This window comes from Nematolebias whitei, chromosome 6, assembly GCF_014905685.2.
Source record: "Nematolebias whitei isolate Nwh7 chromosome 6, NemWhi1, whole genome shotgun sequence".
Lineage (NCBI taxonomy): Eukaryota > Metazoa > Chordata > Actinopteri > Cyprinodontiformes > Rivulidae > Nematolebias > Nematolebias whitei.
The window spans coordinates 24221538-24243088 of NC_056503.1; the positions used below are offsets into that span (position 1 = coordinate 24221538).

Genomic DNA, 21551 nt, shown 5'->3' on the forward strand with positions numbered 1-21551 from the left:
TGGATGGATGGATGGATGGATGGATGGATGGATGGATGGATGGATGGCCTTTTGCTCGTACCCTACCCCGCATCCCCTTTTTTTATTCAGATTCTTACATTTCTGGTGAGATGGAGGAGGATGCTCGCTGTGACGACCCCTGAAAACGGCTAAGACAGTAGAAAAAGAAATTGCGCAGTATCAACTCTTACTGCCTAGTGTCGTCACCATCTGTAACTACGTATATATATTTTACATCAAGGCAGTTTTTGTCATGATGTTAAAACAAATCAAGCCCATGGAATATTAAAAACGATAATAATAATTTGAAGTTTATCATCTGACTTCTACAGTCACAAAAGTTGGTCTTTTAAAAATGGTTTTATTAGTTGCTCAACACTGATGGATCATTAATGTCATATCAAGAATTTGTCATAAAATATAACATTATGATCCCTATTAACAAATTTAATATTGTAATAAAGGCAATCCCTACTGGAGTAATTATTTTACACAGAAGTACAACAGGACATAATCCAACACTATTACCCTTTGATCCAACCAAACTTGAAATTGATCAAATCTGCTTCTCCTCAACCCATAACAGCATCTGTCGTATACGTTCACTATTTCAGAAAGATGTTGTGTCAACTCCATATGCGGTACCTTATTGGAACATCTTTATTAATAACCTTAACTGGAAAATGATTTGGAATTTACCAACCAGATACATGATAAATAATAAAGTAAGAGAAGTATCAGTATCATTCAAAATTATTCATAGATTTTACCCATCCAAAATCTATTTACAATGGTTTAACAAGGGTATAAATATAATTTGCTCTTGTTGGGATGAAAACCCAGAAGATGGCTTTTTATTTTGGTCTTGCCCCTTCTCGACTCAATTTTGTTAAAGTATTTGTATTTTGAGTTCTACTTTTATAGAACCAGATCTCTCACTTTGCTTGAACATGTTTTGTTTGGGTTCACTGACTACCCAACAGGTAAAGAAAAACAGTTCTTTATTATTAATCTTATTATATACCTAGCTAAATGGCATATTCATAAATGTCGGTACACTAATCAAAAACCTCTTATCTCCATTTTTGAAAATGAGGTCAAACAATACATCAAAACTATTAAATACTCCACCAACACGAAGGCCATAAAAACTTGCACCTTATGTGCTCTCTTCAATATATTTATGAAATATGTTATTGTAAATTATTGTCTCAGTGTTTGTAAGCCCCTGGCGTCTGTTATATCATTACTGTTTACTGCATTTTATTGTATTGTTTTGTTGTTATTGTTTTAACAAAGATTAAAAAAATTAATAAAAATAAACATGGTTTTATTTCTTTACTCCGCCGAACTGTTAGGGGGCGCTGTCGTATTACGTCATTGCCATGTCCCCAATGTTCCCCGGATGTACAAGTCGTCCATTTTTAACACGGTTTGAAGCTGGAGTAACTTCCCGAGTGATGAGTGCCACATTATTTTAATTATCGAGGCTTTATTTTAATACGTGCTTTTTAAATCCTGATGGATTTAGACGGCGGAACATACGAGCCAGGCTTTGTGGGGATAAGGTTTTGTCAAGAATGGTGAGTTTGTGTGAAAATGTTTGATAAATCAACTGCACCGCATAGAACCATTTCGTAGGTTTCTCCGCGCACGGCATCATGGGTAATCGTCATGGGTCACGCTGTATAAACAGTCAAATGTCGCTGTTATTGTTTTACGTATGCGAGCACATTTTTTCCGTTTCTCGGTTCTGTTTGTTGCAACTTCTGGCATAAAAGGACTGGTCGAGGGTAAATGTTTGGTGTTTGCTGCCTTTATGAAGCTCGACACCAAAAACTTCACTTCCTGTAAGGTTTTTGCAAGCAAACTCACATGTTGAAATAAAAACACGATCACTTCACACCAACAAACATTAGTGTTCAGAAACACCTTGCTGTTTAATTGAAGTCGACTGCTGTTGGCTGAGAGGAGGGTAAAAGCAGCCATTCAGGTCCAGTTCAAGGAGCAGGAAAACTGTGGTTCTCCTGGCACTCTGGAGTTCCACCTTTCAGGTGGGATGTGATGTTCCCTCAGTCCACAGCTGCATATGTTCCTGGCATGGTTTTTCTAAAATGTAAAGTACCATCTTAAGTTTCTTTTGGTCAAAAATATTTGGTTTTTATTTGTTTTTGTAACTGACAAATGTATTTTCTCGTGATCTTGATGTGCACAATTTTTATGACAGCAACCAGGACTGCTGCTTTCATTACTGTTTAGTCCATCAGTTCGCTTTGAAATGTTTTCTCGTCTGCACTTTCTAAATTCACAATAGCTGATGACGTCAGGTTCTATCAGTACCTTCTGCCTACCTGATTACTAGATCCAGCAGCTGGTTGGGACTTTTTCAGATCTAACGATTAATATTTACTAAACGGAAGCATCGAAAACGCTACAAACATCTCACCTCTGATCTTAAAAAGCAGTTTTAACGCAAATTGGTTCTGAGCAGAAACATCGGGTCTGTATAACTGCATATATTTGATATTTAATGGTGTTAGCAGCGTAACGTCAGTGTTTATCCAGAATATCTCTGACCCGTCAGAGTCACGCGCATTCGTAACTACGAAGTGGCTTATTGACAAGTAGCTGTCTTCTAGCAAGACCTTGTCTTCGTAAAAATTAAATTAACCACGCTGACTCTTTTTTTTTTTTTCAGTAATAACATGTTATACCCTAAGGAAGACAAGGAGAACCGCATCCTGCTGTATGCGGTAAGTCTTTTTTTTTTTACCTTTATTTAGACAGATTAATCCCATTGAGCCTCGAGGAATCATTTACAAGAGAGACCTGATTTCAACAAAGAATGATGACAACAGTGCACAAGGACATTTTTAATCCAGTATAGCTAAGTTTCAGCAAACGCTGTACCTTCGTTTAAGGTTCATTATAATATAATGAATAAGTGTTTAAACCCCATAATGTCTTCTACATAGTTTTTTCTGTTTTTCATATATCGTTCAACAAATAAAACAAGAGTTTGACATTCATGGTAGATTTTACTGTTGTTTTTACACTTTATATTTTTTGCTATTGTTGGATGTAACTGGGGTCTTGTGTACACAATTTCGTTCCACCTCATGTACCACATGTGATGCAAATGATAATAAAACCTACTTGAACTTTTACAGAAATAAGGCAGCTTTAGACCAATATCTGTTTTTAAGATCAGCAAGTAGTACTCCCTGTTTTTAAAAAAAAATAAAAATTAAGGATTTTAAATGTTTTCAGGAAGACAGTTGGCTTCATATTGATAAGCAACAATATTAAATGTTTGTGATTCACACCTATAAGTGTGACAAACAAAAATAAAGTTAATGACTCATGTTGTTATCAGTTTTCATTCGTTTAGGTGCAGTATTCGTTTTTTTATTTTTTATATCCTGACGTACCTGTTTTTTGGATTTGCAGTGCAGGAACTGTGATTACCAGCAAGAGGCCGACAACAGCTGCATCTACGTCAACAAGATCACCCACGAAGTAGAGTATGTAATCCAAAAACAAGATTGTATGTCACTGCAGCTTTATTACTGCTCTTTTCTTTTTGCTTCTTGCTCCAAATGCATTCAAGATGTTTAATTTTCTGGTGGATGAATGTATCTGCATGGCTGGAAGTTAACTTAACGAAGTGGCTAGCAGGCTAACAAACTACTAGGACAAACTTATGTAATTAATATCATTTTGTTGTGGACATTTTATTCAAATATGATTTAGAACTGAACTAGAAAGCTACTAGAATTAGCGTTTTGATTGTAGCTATAAATGTTTTTAATTTTGATGTTACTTTTGTTCAACGCTACAAAAAACCTTTACTGAAGAAACAAACAGTCACAAGAGCTGCAGGTTGCAGATGTTTGGTCTTGTCAAAAGTTGTTGTAGCTTCCCCTTGCTTAAAGTAAAAACCAGGTCGGTTGTTCCTTTAAGGCTAAAACTATTTGTACACTTCATCTATAAAATGCTTTTTGTTTTTAACTCTGCATATATTTAACAATTATTTTAAAAAGCAGCAAAAGCCTTATTTAACTTAAAACTAGAAACGGTTTGAATATGAGGACTCTCTTTCTTTTAGTTTTTATGTTTTACTTTACTTTAATGTTGATTAATTTTATTGGGGGGCATTTTCTGATATGGTGGCACTGAGGTTAGAGAAGGTGGGCCTGTGATCGGAAGATCGCTGGTTCAACTCCCAGTACCAACAACATCAAAATGTGAGTGGAAAAGGTGAAGCACCCACACTTCCCTCCACCCTCATTTGCCTTACATTTCTGTTAAATTCAATGCACGACATTACACAGTCAGAAAGATGAGGAACTCGTGAAAAAGTATGCATATATATCTCATATATTGTCATACTACAACTGGATGCAAATGCAAGGCTCTTAGCCCCCACCATCTGCTCCCCCGGGTGCCCTTAGATAGCAGCTCTCTGCTCCACACAGAGCGCTGTGGTAGCTCGGTGGTCTGTGGTTGTGTCAGGAAGGACATCCCGTGTAAAAATAACTGTCAAGTCTTCGTGTGAGTTAGTTCACCGTGGCGACCCCTGGAGAAGGGAGCAGCTGAAAGAAGGAAAATGAAATAGAAATTTGATATAGTCAGATAAAATTGCATCATCAGGCAGACACTTTCAGCTAAGCCCTGATTAGATAAAGTATTTCTTGACATGTGATAAATATTTTAAAATATACATATTAGGCAAAGACTTGGGGGAAAGTAAAGTTTCCCTGTAGTACCACATATTGAGTTTACTTTGAGACAGTATTTGTTCACCATCTGGTCACTTCGGGCTAACGCAGTAAATACAAGCCACAAAATTGTACCAACATTAATCTTTGTTTTGGTCATTTATTTGTTTTTTGTTTGTTTGTTTTTGTTCTTCACAGTGAACTGACACAAATCATTGCTGACGTAGCCCAGGATCCAACGCTGCCAAGAACTGAGGATCACCCATGTCCAAAGCAAGTGTTTACTCTATTCGTCTCACGTCCTTACAGACACACAAAATGTGTTAATTTAGCCTGAATAACCATTGGTTGATTCGTTTTACGTACATTTCAGCATAGTTGAACTGTCTGCATACACAAAAATGTGACTAGGCCTGTCACGATAACTAATTTTACTGGGCGATTAATTATTGCGTTAAACGATAATATTGTTTGAAATTAAAGTATGAAGTAAATATTATGTTGGAGAACAAAAGCTGACTGATCTTATTCAGTATGGTGTCATTTTTCAGATGTGGCCACAAAGAGGCAGTGTTCTTCCAGTCGCACAGTATGAAGGCTGAGGTAATCACACTGAATGTGTCATTTGTTGTTGTTCATCTCTTCACTGCAGTATCTGTGGAGTCAGGTCTTGCAGAACATAATCAGCTGAATCAGCAGTTCTGCCAATAGAGGAGTCTTTTTTCAAAAAGCATGTTTTTATATTTACACTTGCATAAAAATCCACTTCTACTTTTTTCTACTTTAAAACTGGTAGAACAGAACATTTGAAGTTGCTTGTTTTTTTTACAGATAGTTAAGAAAGTTGTTTAATTAGTTGGTGAAGTTACCTCAAGATTTCTATTTAGTGTGAATATGCAAATATGTTTTCAAGTGATTCTGTTTGATCAGCAGTAAAAGGTGAATAAACGTGTTTGTGTTTTGTTCATCACAGGATGCTATGCGGCTGTACTACGTCTGCACGGCTCCTCACTGTGGACATAGGTGGACAGAATGAAAGCTACTCATTCTGAAGAGTTCCTGTGTGTGCGTCTGCGTGTGTGTGCGCGCGCGTGTGTGTGCGTGTGTGTGTGTGTGTGTGTGTACGTCTGCGTGTGTGTGTGTGCGCGCGCGTGTGTGTGCGTCCTGTGAAACAGAGTTAAACATTCAAACTGGACTGTAAGAAGGATTTTGTCAAATAGCAGCTGAACCTTTTGAAAACATCATCTGATGATTGACATTGACCATTTTTTGAATATAAAAATTTGTTATCGATTAGTTTCAGTGTAATTTGTTAGATTAAGAATATGTTTTGGTTTTCAAGTTGGAAATAAAATGATATTCTACCCTCTTTGTTAACTTGTTCCATTTTTTTTCCTATGATTTTAACCAAGAGATTCAGTGTTTTCAAAAGTTATTTTTTTATTATTAAATTATCAAACTAGAATAGATTGAAATTATGTTTTTGGGGTTTAAAATTTGTAAATGTTTTGTGTGCCACAGCTTTTACCTGCTAAGTTTTACCTTCCCACGTTTAAGGACACTGACTTGGGACGAAGATTTTAAGACGAGTTTAACTTTAACCTGTCGCTTTTAGTTTTCCTGATTTTTTTTTTTCCACACTAGTTTCCCCAAAACCAGATAACATACTTTGCTGTGTATTATTTGTATACTTTGCATATGAGCTCAACTACTAAATAGCTCTCAGGATTAATTTGAAACAATAAAGGCTTTTATCACCACAATAACACTAAAGTGAAATAATGCTAAAAAACGCTGCTTTAAATGGAATTCCAACATTTTCTGTGACTGTTTCTGCACCTAACAGTTTATATTTAACTCAAAATTTCTACATTTGTTTGTTGTTCTTTTTTGCAGTGACTTATTTATGCTTTTTATAGATCAAACTAAAATGAGTGAGTTGACAAAAGGCATGGCTGTGTGTGAAATACAAAATGAAATCCAACATTTTTCAGTCAGATCATCTGGACAGTTTCTTTCTTTTGTGCTGAAACATTTTGCCTTCCATCCAGAAGGCTTCATCAGTCAAGGAAACACAACAAAACTGATTCTTCCCCCAACAGCTTACTCCAAAGTGTAACAAACCAGTTCTGCTTGTGATAAGATGGATCTTTGGTACGCCCCTCCTCCATTGCTGGCCCTCTTCCTTGTTGACAGTCTTGTCAGACTGGTTGAAAATAACAAAGTCCATGCTCAATAATTCAGATATAAAGTCAGATGGATTTTATACCTGGATTATTGAGCATGGACTTTGTTGTTTTCAACAAAATGAAATCCATATTTGAAATATATTCAGTCGTTTGCTTGTATCTACACTGCCTGCCCAAAATAAAAAAGTCACCACCTGGATTTAACTAAGCAAATGGATACAAGCCTCCTCTTGGATAATTACAGCATGGGTGATTATCTTTCAGCTGCAACAAGTTATTTAACCCAACTGGTGCAATGAGTTGCTTCTCATTTCTTAAACAACCATGTTGAAAGACACATCGCGTGGTCGTGGAAAACATGTCAGTCTGTTTGAGAAGGGTCAAATCATTGGCATCAAGCAGAGAAAACATCTAAGGAGACTGAAGAAACATTGGGTTAAGAACTGTCCAACACATTATTAAAAACTGGAAGGATAGTGGGGACCCATCGTCTTCGAGGAAGAAATGTGGCCGGAAAAAAATCCTGAATGATCATGATCAGCGATCACTTAAATGTTTGATGAAATCAAATGGAAGAAAAACAACAGCAGCTCTCAGGGACATGTTTAATAGTGAAAGTAAGAGCATTTCCACACACACAGTGAAGGGAACTCAAGGGATTGGGACTGAACAGCTGTGCAGTCTTAAGAAAACCACTAATCAGTGAGGTTAACTGGAAAAAAAGCTTCAATTTACTAGGGAGCATAAAGATTGGACTCTGGAGCAATGGAAGAAGGTCATGTAGTCTGATGAGTCCAGATTGACCCTGTTCCAGAGTGATGGGTGCATCAGGGTAAGAAGAGAGGCAGGTGAAGTATGCACCCATCATGCCTAGTGTCTACTGTACAAGCCTGTGGAGGCAGTGTTATGATCTGGGGTTGCTGCATTTGGTCAGGTTCAGCAACAGTGTGTGCTCAAAGAATGAGGTCAGCTGACTACCTGAATATACTGAATGACCAGATTATTCCATCAATGGATTTTGTTTTTTTTTCCCTGATGGCACGGGAATATTCCAAGATGACAATGCCAGGATTCATCGGGCTCAAATTATGAGTGGTTCTGGGAGCATGAGACATCATTTTCACACATGGATTGGCCACCATATTTGTGCTATGATCAGAATCTGCCATCATCACTGCAAGATCTTGTTGAAAAATTAATGCAACACTGGATGGAAATAGATCTTGTGACATTGCAGAAGCTTATTGAAACAATGCCACAGTGAATGCATGATGTAATCAAAGCTAAAGGAGGTCCAATGAAATGTTAGTGTGTGACCTTTTTTTTTTTTGGTGGCAACTTTTTTTTTGTCCATGCAGTGTATATGATACTAACTGTAACCTCAGTAGTTCCAGACTTTGTGATTACCATATTTTACTTCCTGGTTGCAGTCACAATGAAACTTGGGTTCCTCTGGTCTCTCAGTAAAAACCCCAAAGTCGTGTAATTATATTTAGCTTGACCTATGTGTTTTTCTGATCAACGATTGTATTTTCCATTCTGTGGTGATTTGCAAGCCCTTTCACCATATCAAAAACAAAATTATATTTCATCAAAACTACTCCCACCAAAATACCACAAACTGAATCGAGTGACAAATTTGACTAAACACTAGAAACACAAAATGTTATCGTCCCCACCCCCGAAAGTCAAATTGCACTAATGTGCAAAGGTTTAAACACGGTTTTATCTTCCTGCTTTTAATAGCATACATTTCTTCACTGAGACGTAAATAAAATTAACAATTTTTAAAAAATAAAAATGGATGATTTCTAAAAGACTGCATAAACCATTTGATAACAAGTTTAAACATTTACCAGCATCTACAGACAAACCAGGAAGTAGTATTTTTTCCACAGATTTTATTGGATCAATAAACTGTAAACACAACTCTCCAGCAATATATTAAAAAAACCTGTAAACTGCAAATAAAAACAAAAATATAATGTTCGTATTATTGAAATTACAACTACAGTGATGCAGTTCTGCACTGTCTACATTCCTGTATCTTACAGGACATGTACATTTATATCAGGACATATCTACATTCCTGACATTATTACGTAAAGTCTCTGTCCGTACATTCATAAACTTTCTCTTGTCCGACCCATAACTTCTGATCCGCACAGGATATTTTAACAAAACTTCATATGCAAATGCATCATCACTAGAGAAAGAGTCACGTACACTTCATCACCTCAGCTCCAAGGTCAAGGTCACAAATCAAGGCCAAAGTTTATACGAAGTCTGCTTGTCCAGGCCATTGCTAAACATTGCTGTATAATAGTTTGTCAATGGGCGTTTAATGTGCAATATAGGGTAGTCCTGTTTATACCTTTTAAATCCAGTGATGTATAAAAAAAATAAAGTAACTTTTGCCGTGCAAATCATGAAGGACACCGTATATTTGCACTGCTGGTTGTTTCAGGGGCAGCACGGTGGTGCAGTTGGTAGAGCTGCCACCTCTCAGCGAGCAGGTTGCCCCGGTTCAAATCCCGGCCGGGGACGTTTTTACGTGGAGTTTGCATGTTCTCTCCGTGCATGCTTGGGTTTTCTCCAGGTACTCCAGTTTCTTCCCACAGACCAAAAACATGCATGTTAGTCTGATTGGTAACTCTAAATTGTCTCTAGTGAGTGAGAGAGTGAATGGTTGTTTGTCTCATTTGTCTCTACATGTCCTCGTGATGGACTGGACACCTGTCCAGGGTGTACCTCGCCTCTCGCAGTGAGTGATGGCTGGACATGGGCACCAGTGACCCCCCATGACCCAAAAAGGAAGAAGCGGGTAAAGATGATGGATGGATGAACAACACACATCAAGAAAAGTCAGAACCACTGGACTGTTACACGTCTGAAACCTGGTATTCATCAAGAACTGAAGAATGATTCCACGCGCAAATCTGCAAATACTGTTGCTATACACCAAATACACTCACAAAGTTGAATTTTGAAATAATTTACTTCAGCATCAGCGGGAAAAACCACATTTAAACCATTCCCAGAGACACCTTACACCACAGTATAAAAAAACTCCCCTTTCACCTCCCTTAATCTTGTTTTTAGGAGGTCAAGACTTCTCCAGTTTTTATGGAACGCCTCACTGAACTCCAACCAAACAACTGAAGTGTTCCCTCCTTTTTGTTCGTCTCACCTTTGACCAAATTAGGTGTGGTCTGCGCTAGCATTTTGTTTTTTGTCCTCGACGCGTGCCTTCCCACCCCACAATGCCAGCGGTAATGGAGGTGTGTATTTCCACAAAACTGGCACGATTCAGGTCTCTCTTGTAAATGAGTCCCTGAGGCTCCATGGGATTAACCTGTCTAAATAAAGGTTGATTGCCACCCGACACTGCCACATCCAATGACCTTTTGTGGTCATTCAAAACTGAGATTCATTGCATTGATACACCATTTGTCCTTAGTCCTCGACTCCTAGTTATGGCACCACTTCAAACACAGCTGTCAATGCTAATGGAAGCCAACACACGAGATGATAAACCTGTAGTCCAGTTGATGCCAGTCGTTGATCAAGGCGTTATGGACAGTTCAGTACTATGAGGTTGTTGACACAACACAACAATCGTCTCTTGGTGCGGACTGTGTTGATGACTTTTAGAACACGTGGGTGTCCTCAAATACTTATTAGTGCTATAAAGGACCACTTTGATATCTGTATGCTGGTTTAATTGCCATTTATCCAGGACTTGGCAAACACAAGAAAGAAAATTAAAAAGAAGCGAATGGACTCCTGTAGATGAAGATGTTTTTTTCCCATCCTGGGAGCTTTATCAATTCAAAGCGTTGCACGCTTTAAGCTGCATTTCTTATGCAGCTGAATTCACATACAGATTAATCTCACTCCATTCCCACCAATTGGTTGTGACTGGGTGTGTATTTTTAACTTATGTTCAACTCTTTACAGGGTCAGGAAGGTTTAAGTTTTTGAGTGTGCTGCCACAAGATTCCTGATTGGCTTTTTAATTATTATTATTTTCATTTTCTTCTTCTCAACTTTTTAGAAACGATGTTTTATTGCAGATTTTGTAATTATTAAATACGCCCACAAGCGTTTACATTCACACCAACTTCTGGGACTTTTTGTCTTCACTGTGACAGAGTCATGCCTGATCTGTGGGAAGGAAAATGCCACCATTTGTCACCCAGTGTGTGCCGAGCAAAACTCAGTTCCACTTCCTTATTTTTCAAGCATGTATATTCCTAACAGCTGATTGGACAGCACCAACCAGCAAGACCAGTTGTGAAAAAAACTTGTTTGCATGATTTTCAGTGCAACAATGAAGAACACGGAAGGTGTACTTTCCATAACCACTCCCTCCTTATCTAACTCTGATGAGGGAGGTGTTCAGTCTGGTGCAGGTCTTTACCCCAGCAGCAGCTGAGAGTGCACTCATGAAGCAAACAGGTATGAAAACAGGCACGAATCTCTACCATTTAGCTTTTTTTTTATTAGAATAACGTGTTTTTACTCATGCTTTTCCTTGCCTTCAAAATGCTTTCCAGTGAACATAGTTTCCAGGGAACAGTGGGGGGCAGCCCCCCCAAAACATAAGGAGACTCTGAGAGCCCCGGCTCAGAGAGTTGTGATCCACCACACTGCCTTTCAGAGCTGCAGAGGCATGGCAGAGTGTAAGGACGGACTCATGCACATCCAGAGGTTCCACATGAATGAAAGAGACTTTGATGACATCGGCTATAAGTGAGTATCCCTTTAGTTTATTATGGGGTGCTCTTTGTAAAGTTACACAGTCAAAAATTAACAGCAATATTTTGGTTTATTTAGCCTTTCATAAGAAAAAAGTTTTTTGTTTTTTTTTCAAAGTCATATTTTCATCATGTTATTCATAAATTTATAAATGTCATAGTTCCAAACTAAATATTTTATTTACAAGTTAAATATTTAGTTAGCAAGCTAAAGATTTAGTTCCACACTAAATATTTAGTTTATAAACTAAATGGTTATATCCAAGCTAAATGTTTATTTTACAAACTAAATATTTAAATAAAGCAAATTACATATTTATTTTGGAAATTAAATGTTTAGTTTGGAAAATAAATATTTAGGTCTGAGCTAAATATTTACCATACCATACCACTTTATTTATAGAGCACTTAAAACAGCGACAAGGCCAACCAAAGTGCTGTACAGACAGAACAACAGGTAACACACAAAGCAAAATACAAAATGAGGTAAATCAGAATATAGACATAAAAACGATGCAGATAATGATGACAAACCAGTGTGGAGCATACAGGATCAAGACACAGAACATCAGGTGTTGAAAGCTACTGAATAGTAGTGAGTTTTTAAACAGGACTTGAAAACCGAGAGGGAGGGGGCTTGTCTGACAAGCAGAGGTAACTCGTTCCAAAGTCTTGGTCCTGCTACAGAGAAGGCCCTGTCACTTCTGCGCTTAAGACGAGTTCCTGGAACTGTGAGGAGCAACTGGTCCGCTGACCTCAGGGAGCGTGGTGGGAAATATGGCTGTAGCAGATCAGAGAGATGGGGGGGGGCGAATCTGTTCAGTGATTTGTAGACATACATGAGTATTTTGAACTGGATTCAAAAGTGAACCAGTAACCAGTGCAGGGAGGCCAAAACTGGTGTAATGTGCTCTCTTTTGCCTGTACTGGTTAAAAATTGGGCTGCTGCATTCTGGACCCGTTGTAGTCGTGCAATGGAGGTTTGACTGATACCAAACAGGAGTGAATTGCAGTAATCAAGCCTAGATGTAATGAATGCATGTATTACAGTCTCCACGTTAGCAGTTATTTAGTTAGCAAATTAATTGTTTAGTTTAGGAATTAAATGTTTAACTTGGAAATTAAATGTTTAGGTTTGAAAATTAATATTTAGCTTGGAAATTTAATATTTAGTTTACACCTAAGTATTTAGTTCTCTAACTAGCTTGGACATAAACATTTAGTTTTAAACTAAATATTTATCTTGTAAATTAAGTATTTAGTTTGGAACTATGACGTTTATAAATGTATGAATGGCATGGTGAAAATGTGACTTTGAAAAACAAACTTTTTTTTTCTTATGAAAGACTATAAATAAACCAAAACATTGCTGTTAATTTTTGACTGTGTAACTTTACAAACGGCACCCCATAATTTTTTTGTTCTCAAAAGGTTTCAGTGAATACATTGTATTTCAAGAGGGTTTTTTTATGTGTTCCTTCAATATTTTTGCTATTGTTGGGTGTAACTGACCCGTGTACATAATTTCGTTCCACCTCATGTCCCAAATGTGATGAAAATGACAAAAAAAATTTGACTTGAACTTCTGTTAACGTCATCTTTTTATTTTTCAGTTTTCTTGTTGGTGGGGACGGCATTGTTTTGGAGGGTCGTGGCTGGGGTGTGGTGGGAGCTCACACCAAAGGCCACAATCACGACACCCTGGGCATTGCATTTATGGGGAATTTTAACAGTGAGCACTCTTTTTTTTAACATCAACATGAATATGAAGAATACAAAAGAAGATAGGTTTAAATAGGTGACTGATTCAGCAAACAACTTCTTCTTGTGAAATTTCAGATGACACACCAAGCAAAGATGCACTCCAGTCAGTCAAGCAGCTGCTGGTGTCTGGAGTTTCCCACGGATTCTTACAACCACACTTTGTCCTGTTTGGACATCGAGATTTAGGAGCCACAGAATGCCCAGGAGAAAACCTTTATGTCGTATTGCCACAACTGAGGAGAATAACGTAAAGCTCAAAGTGGATTTCTGATTGTGTTTTCAGGAAAATACTTTACGATCAGCTGCAGCTCAGTCTTCACCACCTCTATTACTGAAATATGTGAGGTGAACAAACTTTATAATACTAACTCTGAAATTTATTGTGTCGTCTTGATTGTTAATATTTTAGCTGTTTGATTCAAAGAGGTTTCAATGAGTTGAAAGCCTGCATGGTGGTTCTGGGTCAACATAAGGAGGCAAAACACATGAAGAGACTAACAAGTTCCTGATGAGTGCAAGAGAAAATCCCTGCATTAAAATATAAACTATAACTAAACTTCTTATATTGTTTCAAAGTCACTTATTGTTAGTTCATTGATTTTCATGTCACCTGATGGATGTTTACAACATGGAAATACCTGTGCAGTAGCCATTTTACTTGATTTGTGCATTCCTGTACTTCTGAGTGCCATGCCAAAAGGTGTTAGCGATCATGGTTCTGTATTCGACGTGATATTTCACAAGCTGCAGGAGACCAGTGGGTGTTGCGTGTCACGATCCTCAGTGTTGGAACCCAATTGCAGAGAGGCGAGCGAGGCAGGAGTTCAAAAACAAAAACAATTTATTTTTAATAACAAAACAAAAGGCTGTCGGTGCAGCAAAACTTACTTGGGCAGACAGGATCAGAAACAAGGCAGAGCAGATCATCAGGGGGGGACAAAAAACAGACAAGACAGAAGAGGACTGAGATGTCTGTGAACACAGAACAATCACCGGACAAGGAGTGAAGGAGAGAAAGGCTTTTTATAAGACAGAGGGAGAGTGAGTAATGAGAGCACCTGGGCAGGTGGCTGATGAGGAACAGGTGTGAATGATAAAGACTGAGTGGAGAGGCAGACTGAGGAGTGAGTGGAAAATAACAGAATCAGATAAACAGAAAATCACACACAGAGCAGAACAACAAAAGCATAAAGAGCAGACAGAGACAGAACCTGTCAAACAGAACTCAGAATGTAATTAAAGTGACACATTTACAAAGCACCTTGAAAAGGAAGGAAATTATTTAGTTTGTGGGATAACAGGACCAGATACACAAAAACAGAAAACACACAAAGAGCAGAGGCTTAGGCAGATGGGGGGGCAGCGGGGGCCGCTGACCGTGACAGTTGCGCCCATAAAATGACTCAAGTTGTCTGCCAACATCTCCCTATGTCTTCCACGACTTCTCTTTCCTTTTATTTTTCCAGTTGCTACAAGATGTTTTAACATTTGTCTCCTCATGGTGTGTCCAAATAAACTGGCCTGTTCCAGCCTGATCTTTTAGCTCTTGTTAAACATCTGTGTTCCAACATCTGTGTTGAGAAGAAATGCCAGTTGGATCCAGTTCTAATATCGCTGAACGAGCCTGTCGAGGCAGGCATATATTTCACGTGTCCCGCTGGACTATAACATACTAAATGTGCTCAATAATAACAGTTTAAGAATAATAAACAAAATATTTATAATATGTAATGAAGCTATTTGAGCTAAATGAAGCTATCTGGACATTATGAAATTCAAGTTATGTGATTTAAACTATGCAAAACATATTGCTATTGTTATTAAAGTTGAAAATGAAGACAACAGGTTTAATTTTTATCTAGTTATTCAACACCACAAACTGTATGTCATACCAACACCGGTAAGAAAACTGAACACACTATTAAAAACAAATTAACCGAACTGTAAACTACATTAATTAACCGTATCCTTCCTCTCTTGTCATCCTGAATACTGACGCCATGTTGTTTATCTGGCTTGTACAGGCTGTCACTTTTGCTTAATCTAGCTTAAAACATTGAATGGATTGGAAAAAAGAACTGAGGGAAATTTAAGTGACTAGCTGCTCCAACATCTCTTTTTGACGAGGTCCTCCTGCACCATAGAGCATACGCTCTTTCGGAACCAGTCCCTTTGGTGGGAGGATAGTTTCTCATCACAGGAAAAATAAAAACTTGGTTGTTGTGTAACAAAACAACACAAATAAACATTATTAAGGATGTAGATTTACCTGTATCAATGATTGATGGCCACTGATTACCATAGGAGTAGGAAGCCCAACATCATCCTCATCAGTGGTATGATGACTCGAGCAAACAAATCACTCGAGCTACCAACAGGCAAACAGGAAGTGACACAATACATCTCAGCACAAACGTGCAACGTCACCAGCTTATATATATATATATATATATATATATATATATATATATATATATATATATATATTATATAATATATATATATATATTATAAACAATGTTTCTCAACTCTAAACGCTCTAAAAGAGCACAGCATGTCATGATTTCAGCTCTCTGCCTCCAGCTGCACTCTGCCACCTGCAGAGTGGAGATCATGACATACTGCAGGAGGGAGCTTCTCCCTGCACCTGTGAGCTGCAGACAGGTGCAGGAGGTGCTAAATAATTTAAAATAATTTATTTAAAATTTAAAAAATCCATGCCGATTGTGCATCGAATCCATCGATCAGCCAATTGTGTGTCATGTCCAATCTTATTTTGAAAAATCGCAAAAGAGCGAGTCGGCGAAAGTCGAACCGTGAAGTAGCGAGGGACTACTGTAATCTGAATCTTGTCGGTGGTTGATGCTCAGAAAAAATGGCGGCTGAACAAGCGGTCGGTACAGTGACATCTTTAAAAGTAAAACATTACAATGACAGTTCTCCATATACACTCAAACAAATAAAGAAAACCCAGGTGAATTATTCAAATAAACACATAAATAAGGTGCACAAACCAAGTGTTTTTATAGCTTTTTTGTTATTAGAGTCAGAAATGTTGACAAAGTTCACACTCCAAAGCCTGAAAAGAGGGAAGAGAGTGACAACTTTGATTTGTGTATGTGGTATTTCCCTAAGAGTATTATCAAATTCATGATATATACCGTAGTTCTTTCTGTTTTTTGCTTTTGACATCATGGACTCCAAACAGGCACAGTGGGATCTGCCTCGGGTGAAGTGTACGTCATGACGTCAGACGTGGACGTCAGACTGCATTAATTAAGCTGCATTAAACTGGCTTAATTGTCTCACTTAGCCTCAAAGTAAAAAGTTTATTTCAGATCAAAGTGTGAATTTTAAGTTAATTGAACCCAACCCATAAAAGTAAGTTGTCTTCACTAAACCCAAAGAATTAAGAGAGATTAATGTAAATAAATCCCTAAAATGAACTACAGCCCCAATACTATTTGAGTGCAGCGCTTGTTTTTAATTTAATTACATTGCAGCATGTTGTTATTTTCTGGTGGATGGACATTTGAAAAAGTTTATTTAACAAGTCGGCTTTGATACCAACAGAATTTTTTTTAACCAAAATCAGGTTAGTCTCGCGGGCCGCTGCTGTGATCACGCGCAACTGTTGGCGCGCTCGTTGGCCAGCGCGCCCTGGGGTCGTCACCACTTTAGGCTCAGCGTCGCGAGCTCAGTGACGTTCTCTCCAGCCCGCAGGAGGGACCGCGTGCCCTCCCAGTTGGAGATGGAAGACTTGAAAGCTCCCAAGCGATTCTTCCACCAGTCTTGCTCGTTCAGCATCAGCAGCCTGCTGCGGGAACGAGAGGCGGCGATGGCTGAGCGCGGTTCCCCTTCTCCGTCCCAAAAAGCGCGCTTGCCCTCCGCACGCGCGCAAGAGGACTTTGATGACTCAAAACAGGGTGCGGGTCGAGAGGGGAATACAGGAACTTTCAAGAAAACACTGGAGGAAGGCGTTAAAGTCGAGAAACCACCTTTCAGCTATAACGCGCTCATCATGATGGCGATCCGCCAGAGTCCGGAGCGCCGGCTCTCACTCAGCGGCATCTACGAGTTCATCATGAACAACTTCCCCTACTACCGCCAGAACAGACAAGGCTGGCAGAACTCCATCAGGCACAACCTGAGTCTGAACAAGTGCTTCGTTAAGGTTCCGCGCCACTACGACGACCCTGGGAAGGGTAACTACTGGACGCTGGACCCTTGCAGTCACGACGTCTTCATAGGAGGCACTTCCGGGAAGCTGCGGCGCAGAGCCTCCGCTGCGAGCTCCAAACTTGGTCTGAAAAGAGGAGGGGGTCGACTGATGCCCCCCAACACCAGCGTTACCTTGGCGAGCTCGTTCTACTGGCCCGTGCCGCCGTTCCTGCCTCTCCAGCCTCCAGTGCGCGCCCATCTGGGCGCGGGGGCGTACCTAAGCGCCCAGCCTCACTTTTCCAACCACGCCGCATCGGTGGTCTCACTGCGAGGCCGGCTGGACGCGAGGGCAGCGGCGGCACAAGCAGCAAAGGCGGACGAGCACGCGCAGACGCGCCAGGATCTGTCCTACATCGAAGTGAGCTGCGCGCAAACGCGCCGCCATCCGATCGGCGCGCCCTGCGCCGCCTTCTCTCCGGCCATCCCCGCGTGCAGCCTGCCGCTGTCCGAGCCCTTTAACGTGATCGCCGGACAGGCCAGCTTCTTTTACTCCCATCAAATACCGCGCGCGGCCGCTTTCAGCGCGTGTCCGGAGCAGTGCGCCTCTAAGGGCGCACCCGGACACGTTTTATCCAGGAGCGCTCATTCAGAGCTCGGAGGATGCTGCGAGGAGTTGGCAAACTACTGCTCTCAGATCGGTTCGAGCCGCTCTTAGGCCTGAAATGTAGAGTTTAAAAGTAATCTTTAGTCCCTCTGAAATTAGTAATAGAAAAATTAAAAAGCCAAAGTATCCTCAGAAATGGAACTGTGCTGAAAGCAAATAGATCTTGTAGAAATAAATCGTAAATTGCTTGAACAAAAAAAGGCCAAGTGATGCATGAGTCCCTGCACTGCATGTTCTGTTTCTTTTAAAACAAATACCTCACAAAAAGTTCATATGGGACGATTTTAAAGGACCAAATAATCATTTCTTAAATTATACATTCACGTTCCGCAACTGTTAATTTAAACTTTTTATTGTTTCAAATTCTCTGCAAGCATTTCTTCTCATTTAACCTGTGTGCAGAAAACGCTGCTTTGTTCAAAATAGATCCAAACAAAAACGTCACGGAAATGATTCATGTTGCATCGTATACAATCCAAAATCACAAATCATTTTTAAAAGCCTTACTTTAAATATAAATAAGCGAGCAAATTCAAACCAGTTAACTCAGAGAAAACATTAAATAAATAAAAGTGCTCATTTACTGCGCTTATTGTTTTATATTTCCTCATTGTTGCGACCAACAAAATTTACAATCTCATTTTAATTACTTTAATTAAACGATAAATAATGCATTATTAAATCGCCCCCCCCCCCCTCATTAAAGCTGTTGTTGATTGTTCTTTGTAAACGTTTCACTCTTGAGCAGAAATACAGATGGACTAAATTAAACTTTTAAAGTAAAAACATGTAAAGGATTGATGCATGTGTAGCCAGAAAACTTCACATTTGATCCTGTTTCAATTTTCCTCCACCTGTTTGTAAATGAAAACTTATAATAATGATGAAGAAGGAAGAAATAAAAGGTTAGAGCACCTCTCTTTCTGGAAGGCTGCCTGTTCCTTCAACAAAAGCTCTTTTATGTGAATGGATGTCCGTTAAAGCAGACCGCCTGGCTCAGGTAACTTTACTTCCTTGCACAGAAACAGCCGTTTCTTTCTTTCAGTGGAGGCATGATGAGCTGAGGATCAACACGTTTGCAGGAAGAGCATCCTGTGTTGGTGCAAACATCATTTGTGCCAGTTGTACAGATGTCAACATCTGCTACTTGTCAGTCTTATCCCTGCTGTGTTTAATTTGTTGTCACTGAAATCACACATGTAAATTATATGTTTTAAAACAGAGATTTTACTGCTTTAGAAACCCACCCTCTTTTTTTGGAGCTGTGAAACTCAGACATTCTTCACAGAAACATGGTTTGAAATGCAAACGGCTCACAGAAAGTTGGACTTTACATGTGGGGATTGCGGCATTTTGGTATCATTTGTGGTTTCTATACAATTGAAATGTTGTGATTTTACAGATTATTTTCCACATGTTGAACTGACAGCACACAGCGGTTGAGATGTCAAAAAATGTCTTCGTTTTTTTTTTTTTTACACAAACTCATCTTAGTTGAGCCTACAGGATATCATGTCAGATAACTTTAATTGGCTTTTTTAATTTATGTGAACGTTTCTGTCCAGTGCCCTGAGACAACATCTGTTGGGACTTGGTGCTACTGTATATAAATAAACTGAATTGAATTGAATCTGATCCAGTCTTTTTTTGGTACATTTAAATTTTAAGCATTAAAATGCAGGTTTATTTAATTACTTATTTATTAATTGTTTGCCTTTTTTTTACTCAGTGTGTCTCTCACAGCCATAGCACTTTTTTTTTTCCTCAACACCCCCCTCCAGAGTATAAGTACTCTCAACTTCCAGAGACTTTAATTATATTTTAACTGAAAACATCTGTATAAAACTAAAAGTACGAGGTTTTTGTCCGACACACTAAAGAAACTTGAATCTTGTGTAATTGTTGTTTAGTTTTTACACAGCCACTATGTTTGAGCCTTATTTTCTGTATTTCTGTCTTCCTGTCATTAACTTGGCAGCCACAAAGTGACAGACAGATGTCTGGTTACCATGGTGATCATAATGGGCCACTGGCTGAAGCTTTCACGTAATTCTTTAGATCTTGGTTCTTGTTATGCACTGTATTTTAAATTGTCGGCTCCTTTTCTTTTAATTTAGAATAATACAGTATGGATGATTGAATTTATGAAGGCATGCAGACGTTAAAAATCATAAAAAATATCAACTTTATTAAACAAAAACAAAAAGTTTTTGAGGCAGCAAAGCTCTATAAAAAAAAAACTTTAAGGAGACACAAAGGAAAAAACAAGAAACAAACAACAAAGAAAAATAAATTTATTAACTACAAAATCATAAAAGTACCAAAAATGCATATCCTCACCGCTGCACTGACACCCTTTAAAAAATTCAGAAATGTTTACGTTTTACTAATTGTGTCTGCAGAAATTGAGATATGTGTGCTAAAAGTCACAAGTCACAGAACAGCAAAATGTTGACACATTGTGTACTACAGCAAAACACAATGTTTTAATTCATCTCTGGTTTATTTTTATGGTTTTTCTGCATCAACACGACGTTATCACTGCATTTTTTGTTCAAGCTATTTGCACTGTTTTTATATATATATATATATATATATATATATATATATATATATATATATAAAACTATAGTTTTAAGACAAAATGTAAGTTTACAGAAACTGCTTTAACTTGAACATCTGGATTTGAAGTTATGTGTGAAAGTGCGTATATGAATTAATGCTAGCTTGCTGTTTTCCAGTGTTCTTTTATTTTTCTTTAAAGTAAAATACAGTCTTAAACCTTCTTTCTATTCCTACATAATCCCTAATGAAACAACGTGTTGTGCTGTATTGAGAACATGTTCAGAAAAATGAATCCTGAATATTATCCAAGATGTCCTGTTCGTGCCCATCTGATTTGGTGGTTGTTGCTGTCTAAACTGAGCAGGTAAAAAGTGAGTTCAGATGAACAGCCAGCACGGTGAGGCTGAGCTCATTTTACTCCACATCTTCCAAAATACAAAAGCCTTGTCTAAGGTGTGCTTCAAAAATGTAAAGGACTGTCTGGAAGTCCGACTCACACATCACCACTCTCAGCAACACATAGGCTGCTATTATCTGCAGCAGCTGATGTCCATGGACAGATCTGCAACCATTGGAACAAGGTGGGTGGGTTGGGAAACCATAGGCGTCTGTCTGTCTCTTGCCAGAAAGCCAATCTGTCAGTGTTTCATTGCTGCTGTGTAGCATACATTTCTCTACCTACACACACACACACACACACACACACACACACACACACACACACACA

The 21551-nt window shown here is 38.7% G+C and overlaps 3 protein-coding genes across 3 annotated transcripts; all 3 read left to right on the plus strand.

Moving 5' to 3' along the window:
- The first annotated feature begins 1425 nt into the window (after positions 1–1425).
- polr2i (RNA polymerase II subunit I) lies at positions 1426–5786 on the plus strand. Its single transcript, XM_037678119.1, has 6 exons — positions 1426–1583; positions 2699–2753; positions 3451–3524; positions 4920–4994; positions 5273–5324; positions 5695–5786. The coding sequence occupies exons 1-6, from the start codon at positions 1522–1524 to the stop codon at positions 5755–5757; spliced, it is 381 nt and encodes a 126-aa protein (XP_037534047.1). The 5' UTR covers positions 1426–1521; the 3' UTR covers positions 5758–5786.
- A 5555-nt stretch (positions 5787–11341) lies between these two features.
- On the plus strand, positions 11342–13752 carry pglyrp5 (peptidoglycan recognition protein 5). The gene is made up of 4 exons (XM_037678120.1): positions 11342–11371; positions 11470–11665; positions 13284–13402; positions 13510–13752. The coding sequence occupies exons 1-4, from the start codon at positions 11359–11361 to the stop codon at positions 13683–13685; spliced, it is 504 nt and encodes a 167-aa protein (XP_037534048.1). The 5' UTR covers positions 11342–11358; the 3' UTR covers positions 13686–13752.
- Positions 13753–17185: 3433 nt separating this feature from the next.
- Positions 17186–18310, plus strand: foxg1c (forkhead box G1c). The gene has a single exon (XM_037677775.1). The coding sequence runs from the start codon at positions 17186–17188 to the stop codon at positions 18308–18310; it is 1125 nt and encodes a 374-aa protein (XP_037533703.1).
- The last annotated feature ends 3241 nt before the right edge of the window (positions 18311–21551 follow it).

Excerpts from the sequence above, each read along its gene's own strand:
- polr2i (XM_037678119.1), top strand. The coding sequence starts at position 1,522 with ATGGATTTAGACGGCGGAACATACGAGCCAGGCTTTGTGGGGATAAGG. Across the intron at positions 3,525-4,919 it reads AAGATCACCCACGAAGTAGA|TGAACTGACACAAATCATTG; the intron begins GTATGTAATCCA and ends TGTTCTTCACAG. Across the intron at positions 5,325-5,694 it reads CGCACAGTATGAAGGCTGAG|GATGCTATGCGGCTGTACTA; the intron begins GTAATCACACTG and ends TGTTCATCACAG.
- foxg1c (XM_037677775.1), top strand. The coding sequence starts at position 17,186 with ATGGAAGACTTGAAAGCTCCCAAGCGATTCTTCCACCAGTCTTGCTCG.
- pglyrp5 (XM_037678120.1), top strand. Across the intron at positions 11,666-13,283 it reads TTTGATGACATCGGCTATAA|TTTTCTTGTTGGTGGGGACG; the intron begins GTGAGTATCCCT and ends TTTATTTTTCAG. Across the intron at positions 13,403-13,509 it reads ATTTATGGGGAATTTTAACA|ATGACACACCAAGCAAAGAT; the intron begins GTGAGCACTCTT and ends GTGAAATTTCAG.